The 11,376-nt window shown below is 35.8% G+C and overlaps 1 protein-coding gene across 5 annotated transcripts in view; it reads left to right on the forward strand.

Annotated features, from left to right (window-relative positions):
* LOC117172760 (zinc finger protein 521-like) overlaps positions 1–11,376 on the forward strand; it is a 60,226-nt gene that overhangs the window by 29,434 nt on the left and 19,416 nt on the right. The window contains exons 6-8 of one of the 5 annotated variants that reach the window (XM_033360964.1): positions 6,985–7,480; positions 9,966–10,130; positions 10,197–11,370. The exons of 2 other annotated variants lie outside the window; for them this stretch is intronic. In XM_033360964.1, coding sequence (XP_033216855.1) covers positions 6,985–7,480; positions 9,966–10,130; positions 10,197–10,559 — 1,024 coding nt within the window. In that variant the 3' untranslated portion in view covers positions 10,560–11,370. Of the gene's footprint in view, positions 1–6,984; positions 7,481–9,965; positions 11,371–11,376 lie in introns of those variants that run through there. 2 more of the 5 variants (XM_033360963.1, XM_033360962.1) reach the window with 2 other exon arrangements.

Here is an 11,376-nt window from a genome sequence, read left to right on the forward strand (position 1 = left end):
GTAGTAACACGAAGTATTTCTTTAATATTGTATACATATTTTCTGCAATATAAGCAATATGGCATGGAATATTGTAGAAACATGGATGCAATATCTCAATGTCCGCTTTTTGAAATATGAGGTCGATCAATTTTCATGGTTCAGTATAAAAAGTGGTCGTTAGGTGGCACCACTGAAGAAAGTTTACATGTCCTGTCCTAGCGGTCTACCTTACCGACAACTTTAGAAATGGATTCTGCAGAAAGTTTCTTTTCCGACTGAGCTCGGTTAGCAAAAATTAGCCTAATATAAAATATAATATCCTAAATAAAAATTGTCGGATTTTATACCATAATCCACAGTTTTATCATGTCGGATCCTCGAGCACTCATTATTTTTGATAATTAGGCAATTTTATGAAAGAAAAGGAATACGACGCTTTTCGCTCAGAATCGCTAAGTGACGCAAAGTTGAGCAAAGTGTCTTTGATTTCATAAAAGGCTGCGATTTCAGTTCAAAGAACACTTAATTAATTCTCCAGCAGAAATTTTAATTTCATATAATGATAAAAATTACATCATAGGAAATGAATGCTCGAGATATCGACAAAGAAATACAGAGCAGCCGTCAAGATCTTCTGGCAACAATCATTCATTATATTTTTATAATGATAATTATGCTTTAATATTTAACTTGAGAGCATTTTCTTATAAGAAATATATGTATATATATAGCTTAATTTCCATAGTTAGCTTCAAGGAGCTGTGTGAATCCCTCATAACACCTGATGAAGAATGCCCACCCATCACTACCGAGGAGGTTAAAAACAGTGTTAAAGAGGGATGAAGAACTGTTCCGCTCCGGGACCAGATTGTATCAAGACCTTCTGGTGAAAGAAGTTTCCTTCAATCCATTAGCATGTGGCCCGTATTTTCACCTCATTTTAATTCGGAAGAGCCAATCCCGGAGTGGTTGGTGGAAGGGCGCACAATACTCCTGCCGAAAATAGACAACTTAGCTGACCCGAAGAATTACAGGACAATCACTTGTTTGAACACACTGTATAACATATTAACAGCTATCCTAAATGATAGGATTATTCGGGCAATTGAAACTGTGTGGCAAGAAATGTATGAACAACGCGGCTCAAAGAAAGACGTAGTGGGAAGTCGGAAGAACCTGCTCATCGACAGATGTGTCTGCAAAAATGCAGCATCCTACCAGCGTGCCCTATCGATGGCCTGGATTGATTATCGGAAAGCTTTCGATTCGACCTCCCATAGACTTATCATCTGTCTTTTGGAAAGCTTAAAGGTTCATCCGCAAATCGTGAGGTGCATAGAGAGATTGATGCCGCTTTGGAAAACCAGATTTACTATGTGATCTGGAAAAATCGTGTGACAACTAACAAGGTCACCTTTCAGAAAGGTGTCTTTCAGGGCGACACCATGAGCCTACTCCTTTTTTGCCTTACATTATTGCCACTATCGCTAACACGAACATGCTTGCCGTCCCGGTAGTACTCTATTTACTTGGAGTGGTTGCATGGACGAAGAACGAGCTCAGATCCCTTAATATCGGGACAAGAAAGTTATGTACATGGACAAAGACATGCACTTTAAGTTTTCTGTTCCGCGGCTCTACATCTCACGCCGTCAAGGTAGTTGCGGATTATTGAATCTTGAATGTCTTCACAATAGGATTATTCTGCATACAGCACATAGAGTCGTAAATGGAATAGACCCTCTTCTTGAAATGGTCAGAAAGCACGAAGAAATGGGCAAAGGAGCGTTTCTGTTCAAAACAGCGGAGGTGGCTGCTGAAACACTCGGACTTAACTTCAGTATTAGAGGTGAGCAAAATGCATTAAATCTTATCAATCTCGAGTACTTACTCCTGAAAACCCGGATTAAGAAAGCACAAGAGAAAAACTTTCGTGAACAGCTCCTCGATAAGAGGATGCACGTTATCTATCACAGAAATGTGGAGGATCAGACAATGTCGTGTGAGCTAACTTTTGTTTTCCTTAAATCACCCGGATTGAAGTCTGGTACGGAGGATTTCATTTTGGCATGTCAAGACGGTGTCATTTACACCTTAACATACCGTCGCCACATTTTGAGCCAAGACATTCCCGATGATAGCTGCAGGGCGTGCCATGCACACCCCGAGCATTTAGCTCACATACTATCTAGTTGTCCAACTCATGCGGGAACGACGTACATCCAAATGCACAATGCGGCATTAAGAGTGCTTTATTACCGTCTTTGTCAATCTTACAGCATTAACCTTAATAGCGCTCCTCTAAATTCTCCTAAGGAAATCGAGTCAATTGTTGAGAATGGGAAGTGCCGCATATACTGGAACTTTATATTCTCGAAAATTGTTGCTGTTGCACACTCGAGGCCTGACATGGTTCTTCTTGACTTCTAGAAGCGAACCATGTTCGTTATTGAATTTTCGGCAACAGTTGACAAAAACATCATAGCCAAAGAGAATGAAAAGAAAGAGAGGTATAAGACCTTGAGACCTTATGAGGGAGTTGCAACGATTGTACCCTGAATATTCTGTTCAACTAATCGTCCTTATCATCGGCGCTCTTGGAGGTGCCAAGATTTCACTCGTTAATAGCCTAAAAAGCATCCCTGCGTGTCAACAATATGCTAAAACACTTGCGGGAAAAATGCAGTGGGCGGTCGCCCTTAGGTCGCTCCGTGTTGTCAGGGTGCATGAGGATTTTGCCGGATCGTCGTATTGAATCCGTTACAGACTGCAACCGCCTATCTCACGGTCGTGAGACATGGTTGTGGCTGAAATTTTACAGCGATTTCGCTGGGAGCAGATGCAGTTTTTCAGATTAGCAGCCGCTCCTAGCGAAATCGTGCAGTTGTCCATACGACAAATTTTTAATTATCTCGAGCATTCATTTCCTGTGATGTGATTTTTATCATTTAGTTGAGTTAAAATTTCTGGCGCAGAATTAATTTAGTGTTATTTGATCTGAAATCGCAGGCTCTTATGAAAACAAAGACACTTTGCTCAGCTTAGCGTTACTTAGCGATTCTGAACAGAATAAAACTCTTGACAGAATAAAACTGTGGATTATGGTATAAAATCCTCCTGGATTTTATACCAATTTTTTTTCAAACGCTAATTTTTGCTGACCGAGCTCAGTCGGCAAAGAAATTTTCTGCATAATCCATTTTTAAAGTTGCCGTTACGGTAGAATAATAGGGTAGGTCATGTAGACTTCAAACAGTGGTGCTATTTAGCTGACACATTTGGTACCAAACCATCGAAATTTATATTTCAGAAAATATGTATACAATATTGAGGAAATATTCTGTGTTACGATGGCATATATATTTTTTACATTGTTCCTATTCCTAGGACAAGGGAAATCCTTCCTGCAGTGGATAGGTTCGTATATTGGGTAATAATGTTAAGAATAATAAGTTTTGAATTCATTAATTCACATTGCCTTGGTTAAAAATCCTATGTTTTCGCTCGATTTTCGTGTTTTTTTCTGTGTCGCGACTTTTTCTATTATGCTAATGTGACAGCTTATTTATTAATATTAATAAGCTTCGTTTTGGGATTTAATAAAATTATCTGCAATATGAAGTTGTCCCGCTTGTATATAAATGCTTTATGGTTGATTTTGAAATGATTAATTTCGCACTTCAGATTAAAATGAATGGGTTATAAAATTGTGATGCACAATTTGAACATTTATTATTTTTAACGACTTTACTTCAAGATTCATATTAAAGAATGTATCAATTTTTAAACGAAGATTTTCAATTTAATTTGTAACGCTTCAAGTTTCAATTCAGTAATTTTTAAAGTTTACATATAGAAAATATATAATTTTAAAAAATTTAGAATAATTAAACTTGACAGATTTACAATATTGAAAATTCTTCAATTTTCTCCGGTGAAAAATACAGTGATTTTTTTTACGGAAATCAAATTCTTTAGTATAAAGATGTATCCACTTACTTTAAATGTAATTTGAGACTACATAGTATGATACTTATTAACAACATATTTATGTTCTTTAAAATTTCTATAATTTAAATTTATAGTTTTTAATCTCATTTTTATTGCGCAATTCTAAATCGGTTTAAGGCTACAGTTTTTTTGTTGTTGCATCAAGTGCTTAAATTCGCTACTTTTCTACTCTCAATTTCTTATATTTTTGAGATCTTCAAATTCGAATATGACAAATAGCAGGAAAATTTCACTATTAAATATTGCAAAATTTGATATTGAAAGCCTTGATAATTTTAAATTTAATAATCTTAGATTGAAATATCCGAAATTGTTTGGTCTCAATTACTGCTTCCAGAATAAATTCAAAAGAGTGAAAAGTGAAGACGATAATTTCTCAAATTCTAGCCTTAAAAATCATAGCGATCTTGCTTTGTATTATTTTTTCTTATTTTTAAATTTCAAAGTAATACCTTAAGATTGTCGAATTTTCAGATAAATAGTTTAAAAATTAATCATTTAAAACCATAGAATATTATTTTGGAAATTTTGAAAAATGTTAAAGTGTTTAAGTATAAAAATGCTTTAATATCACGATACTTTGCGACGATTTTTTTGTAAAGGTTTTAAATGAAGCTCCTATTTGTTTAATTTTGAACGTTCCGTAGTATAAGTTTTCATTTTTACTGTTTCTCATTTAAGTTTACTTTTTGTTTTTCACATTAAAAAATAATTTAAGTTTAAATGTGTATGATTGAATATTTCTCCATTTTGAACCGTGAAAATAACGGTGAATTTATTTTTTCATCTTAGAAAAATTCTACTTCATTGTTCAATTTCAAATTGTACAATTTTAATCACTTCGAATTGAAAATGATTCAGTTTCAAAATTTTTCAATTTTGAATACTTCAATTCTGACCGCTTTTAATTAGAAATTAGACAACTTAAATTTCTTTGAATTTTATATGACCTAATTTTCAAAATTTTAATCTGAAAACATTTAGTTTTTACCGTTTTGAAATTGGCCTATTTTCAAAATTTCGATTTGAAATATTGGTTTTTTGAGAGCTTCTGATTTAAAAATGTTCAATTTCATATTATTCATTTTTTAGTTTTTTCATTTCGAATTGGTACAAATGCAATTTCTTTTCATTTCATTCGAAATATTTGTATTTTTATTTTACCTGTCGTAAACTTGTTTGATTTTAAACGCTGTCAATTCGAAATTATTAATGATTGCGTTTAAACAAAATGCAGAGACGTGAACAAGTGCGTTTACTTATTACTAGTCGTAAACAAAACAAAAATGGTTGAAGTGAACTTAATTTACAGTTTTTGTATGCGTTACGTTGACGAAAGTGCATCGATGCATTCCCTTTCAAGATCTTCAGTCGGAATTTCCTGTTCTAATTAATAACAGAAACAAAAAAATATTGTTTTTTACATGAACAAGTTACTTTGTCCTGAACATTCGTAATTTTTTTCAAATAAATAACACTGTCTCAGAGTAATTTTGTTTAATGATATATGTTTCTTGGTAATTAAACAATAATACTTTTATCCCCAAAATCGAACATTTTATGTCGGATAATTGTTATAAACAAATACCTAGACTCTCATTTTGCTAATACGAATATCAGCGTCAATCCCAACCTCGCGTAACATTTCTGTTGTAAGATGTGAAGTGAATTACGATCGAATTGACTGCGATGATGTTTTTATTCATATTTTCTGAAATATAAATTACGTCACCTTTCTGTTTGTTCTAATAGTAGCGTAGGTATAAATTATATTTTACAGGTGCGTATGAATACTGCTTTCTATTCTACTTTGCAGTGTAAAATCGATTGCCCTCTTCAGGGCCAACCTCTCAACAGTGAACAAAATTGCAGCCAGACAAAATAATACCAAAACCTTTTTATTGGCTTATGAATTCAGTTTTACTGAAATCTTATTACATAGCTGAATATATCAACTTAATTTGTATCATAAGAGTTTATCAATTTATATCATATTTTGTGTTTACTATAGATTACAATTTTTTGCTATCCACTGTAAGGGGATTTCCCTTATTCAATTTTCACAAGGATTTGTGAGGTTTTTGACCTTTACGTCATCTTTTAATCTACTTTAATAACTTCACAAAGTAGTTCTGATCAGCAGTTCGGGGGTCGGGGGCTGCAGTCCTAGCTTAACTTTACGGTACATACATATTTCAAATCTCCCTCGCACATTCACTCTTTAGCTTACAATATCCCTTCCCGAAAACCCAATGACCCCAAATCTCATATTAATCTTCCAAGTACCTTATGTATTTAATCCCATGGGATTTTTCAATCTTCAAAATTTACTACCCGGCTGCAGCCGGATTTTTATTGGAAGTGCTCGTATTCGCCTGCAAATTTGACCAGGGGCGTGTATGACTGAAACAAACAATTAAAAATTTCGACCGCTGCCGATCAGCCTGCATCTATCCTTGGCCTCAAACCTCCCCCTCGACTGTAGTTAAAAGTAATGAAAACAAGACTAAGCCAGAATCAAGAACGATCACCCAACCAAGAACCAACCGCACCTTTTCACTATTATTTTTATTATATATTTTTTTGTATATGCGTGGGCGGCGGCACAAGAAATGTATCAGTACTGTGTTTCAACTTGACTTTATCCAGCCCTGCACCAATCGAGAAGGATTTGGTAGAAGAAAGTATTATTATTTCCTCGTCAAAAAAGAAGTATTAATACTCTTTATAAATATAACGCAAGCATGTTTTTCGCGTTTTTTGCCTGTTTTCCGTACTCAAATTATCCGTTTCTGCGATGGTAAAGAAGAATCAGTGATGGGGAGTGGGAAACGGTACAAAAATAAGCACTTTTACCTCCTCGGAGTTAAAGGTGCCAAAAACTGTACAGCTCCAGGCTTGGCACACGCGTATTCGCTTCCACCGCGTACGAATTACTGTACTCATTCGACGCTTTAAACTAACCTCATTCTCATTTCACGACATTTCAAGATATTTGCTGCCAGACCGCCAACTGAAAAATAAGGCTAAAATGCATTCTGATAAATCAATCAAAATTGAGAGGATCAGTAGTAGTGACGAGTTGATTTCGCGTACGCCACCCGAACTAAATATAGCAGCACACAATTCCAATGATGATTTGTTGCTGCCATCGAAATCCAAAGCTCAGTATGAAGCTGCATACAACGCATTTGCAGACTGGAAGAAGAAATGTGATAAAAAATCGTCTTTCGAAACAATTTTGATGGCATATTTTGATGAACTCAGCAAGAAATATAAACCATCATCTCTGTGGTCGATCTATTCTATGCTTAAAAGGACATTAAATATCAAGGAAAAAATTGACATCGGTGCATACCCCCTTTTGACAGCGTATTTGAAAAAACAATCTGCTGGATTTCACAGTAAAAAAACTCATGTGTTTTCTTCGGAGGATGTGCACAAATTTTTAACGGAGGCTCCAGATTACGAGTTTCTAGCAACGAAGGTAAATATCAAATACATACACTATTATAGACACGCTACATGCACGTTATATATATGGATCCAAAATAGGTTAAGTGTCCTCCGTAACGTCCCTGCAGGAACGATTGCCATCCATTAAAATTACTTTAGCTCCTAGTAGAACCGCGTTAAATCATACGTAGGTCACGACTCATGACAATGAGATGGGTGGCCACATGGTACGATGGCATTACAATGACGTGCCGGAGAAACCCTCGTGTGTTTTAAGGTAACGGAGCCGCAGCTCCCTTATTAAGGTTTAGATAACTTTCCGCCTTTTCTTTCTCCTTAACTGTAATGTTGGCCGGAGACGCGAATTCGATTAGGAACATATACTTCATTTGTGCTTAGTTAAAGAGAATGATATCTGGCCTCGAGTGTACACTAAAGACTATTGCCCGGAACTTATAGTTTCAGTAAATTTGGCTCTTCTCGTTTTCGGCAATTGACTCCATGACGCTCGGAGTATTCGGCAGGGCAGAGTCGCGATCAACACCGTGAGATCGACAAAAATGGTCAAACATTCGTGGAGACGTACTGTGCCACATAAGTCGCTTCCGTGTGTGTGGGGCGTCCGAATATTATATGTCCTAGGTAATCAAAATGTGTATGATACGCTCTGCATCTACCGCTGGGACTTCTTGACGCAAAATGCGACTACGGTATACTAATATGGTCATGACACAGTCCTGATGCGCGAGAATAAAACACTCTGTGCCCAAATTAAGTCCGAATGATCTGTGGATATACAGATGATACGGACAGACCTTTTACATTTTTTTAAAGTTTCCGTGCTCTGCTTTCTTCACATGGGCTTTTAGAAATGAGGCATCTACATGGAGTTTTCCTTATACAATTGATGTTAAGATCCAGTCAAAGTTCCTCGACTGTGTGTTTCGTGGCTTTATAAAGGAACGCTCTGTTGCCAATCGTCTCGTGATGCCATACCATTTTCAGGAGAGGATCTCTTCCATTTGCGATGTTGCGAGCTGTACCCATGTTAATTCGATTGTAAAGACGCCGGAGAATTAGTGACCTGATCCCGCCTTTACGGCGTGGGATTTGTAAGCATGTTATTTTTAGATATCTTTTTCGATGCCGGCAGATTGGAAGACAATATCTGTCGTAGGACAACTCGGGCAATATCAGCGTAATAATTGTTTAAAGGAAGTACATAAATGAATATATTCTCAAAGGGAATGCTTAATTTATTCAGTTTAAGGAATAGAATTCGGGCTTTTTACGGTTTCTAAACTCCGGACGCCATAACTCAAATCGTCAAATATATCAAGCCAGATGCGGGGCACTACGGTATTAAGCCCGGCCTGCTTTCGGTTCTAAACAAAAATGTATATTATTTAATTCGGCTTTAAATTAATTTAAGATTTTCAAAAATGGAACAATTCATGCACTCATCATCCAGTCTTAATACGTGGCCATAGGCGTAATTTACCTTGGTTCTACTAGGAACCAGTGTCATTTTCACTAATGTTAGTTGCTGCCAGGTAGGGCATAACTCAACTAAAACTGAGCGCATTTTTTTAAAACAATGAGCGGATATATAATAGAATGAAATTAAATATGCAATATGGCGACTTTTTAATATTTTTAACACGTTTTTAATGACTTTCTGTTTCTGATTTAGGAAAATATAACTTTTTAAAGTTAACACGGAAAACGTCAGGTTTAAACTAACTGCTCCGAACGCATAGTGTTTAGATTAGATTATATTTTATTTCACTGGTATTAAATAAAATTAAACTGATGTAAGTAATATTATTCCAAATGTGCTCGTAAAAATTCGATGATTAAATTTTGTCTTTTATTGTGTTTTCGGCTGATTATCGGAATCTAACGTGTAGGAAAAATTAAAAGTCGACGTACTGAAGATTACTGTAATTAGTATTTATCAGGATTTATCAACTGAGAAGTGTTAATAATTTTTTTTACGGTTATGTATGAAGGCTGGGAGAAATTTAAAAAAAAAGAGAAGGGATCAGATAGGTAAAAAGATATGAAGAGACAATGAAACGAAAAGAAACATTGCTAAAGGCGAAGAAAAATCGCATAAAAAAAAACACGAAATTGGCAGCTGCAACATGCTTCAAGTAGAAAGATCATTTATTCTTCATTTCCTCTACAAATTTATCCTAAATAAGTTTGTAATAACAACAATCTTTGCAATACTTCTCAATTCTCATTTTATAATTTATATATATATATATATTTATTTATTTATAATAATATACATACATACATACAGATCGTCATACAAATTATATGTACATGTGAGCCTTTGTGTCCTTGCGCGCGTCGCTGCGAACAAGCAGTCCCCCACCATAGCGCTTGAAGGAGTGAGGTACCCTGTGTATATGTATGTATGTATGTGTGTATGTATGTATGTATGTATGTATGTATGGATATATATATAGGAATATTGATATATGCAACGAACACGTTATTCACAGGTCGCTCTAATTTTTGGAATTTGTGGTGCATGTCGGAGTAACGAATTAGTGAGCATTAAACTTGACGACGTGGTCAAACAGGGCGATTTGATCGTTGTTCATCTTCCAAACGCGGAAAGCAAGAAGCCTAGAACTTTTGTCATCAATCAGGATTTTACTGAAACAGTAAGAAAATATGAAGCCCTTCGACCCGCAATCGTAGGAACTAAAAGATTTTTCCTAAACTATCAGAAAGGAAGATGTACTGCGCAGGTCATTGGAATACACAAATTATCAAGTATGCCGAAACAAATTGCGACTTTTTTAAATTTAAAGGATCCCGAGAACTACACAGGACATGCCTTTCGTCGTACCTCAGCAGAATTACGCTCAGATTTCGGGACGAATATATCTTTAAAACGCCACGGATCTGGAGAGTGGAAGTCTAACAGCTTTGCAGTGGTATACATTAAGGAGTCAATACAAAACCAGGCTAAAACGGGCAACTTTTTGCCTTCGACTGAGTCACACGAGAAATATGATTGTACGAGTCCACCGTCGAAGCGTCAGAAGAGTGTATCAACTGCTGAAACCACGCCAAGAAGAGAAACGTAGTCAAAACACGAATAAGCCAGAATCAAGAAAGGTCATCCATCCGAGCGTGAACAGCGCCTCTTCGCTATTATTTGATTATATTTTTTGATACTTTTTTTCGTATTTGTGGGTGGGGGGTCAAGAAATGTATCAGCACTGTGTTTCAACATGACTTTATCCGGCTGTACATACATCAAGGAGGATTTCGTAAGAGAAAGTATTATTACTTCTTTGTCAAAGAATAAGTGTTAATACTCTTTATACATATAACGCAAGAATTTTTCACGCGTTTTTGCCTGTTTTATATACTCAAAATATTCGTTTCTGCGCTGGTAAAAAAGAATAAGTAGAAGTTAAAAGTGCAGAAAACTCCGAATTGCTGTACTCAGTCGATGCTTTAAACTGACCTTATTCTCATTTCACGAAATTTCAAAATATGTACTTACTACCCGCCAACTGAAAAATATGGCTTAAACGCTTTCTGACAAAAGAAGCAAAATTGAGAGGAGCAATAGTAGTAAAGAGTTGATTTCGTGTACGGCACCCAAGTTAAATATAGTAGCACACTATTCCAGTGACGATTTGTTGCTGCCATCAAAATCCAAAGCATACACAAATCTGAATACAACGCATTCGCAGAATGGAAGATAAAAATGTGTTAAGAAATCCTCTTTCGAAACAGTTTTGATGGCATGTTTTGATGAACTGAGTAAAAATATAAACCATCATCTCTGTGGTCGATCTATTCTATGCTCAAAAGGACATCAAATATCAAGGAAAAAATTGACATCGGTGCATACCCCCATTTGACAGCATATTTTTAACTAAGGCTTCAGGT

This window comes from Belonocnema kinseyi, chromosome 5 (assembly GCF_010883055.1).
Source record: "Belonocnema kinseyi isolate 2016_QV_RU_SX_M_011 chromosome 5, B_treatae_v1, whole genome shotgun sequence".
Lineage (NCBI taxonomy): Eukaryota > Metazoa > Arthropoda > Insecta > Hymenoptera > Cynipidae > Belonocnema > Belonocnema kinseyi.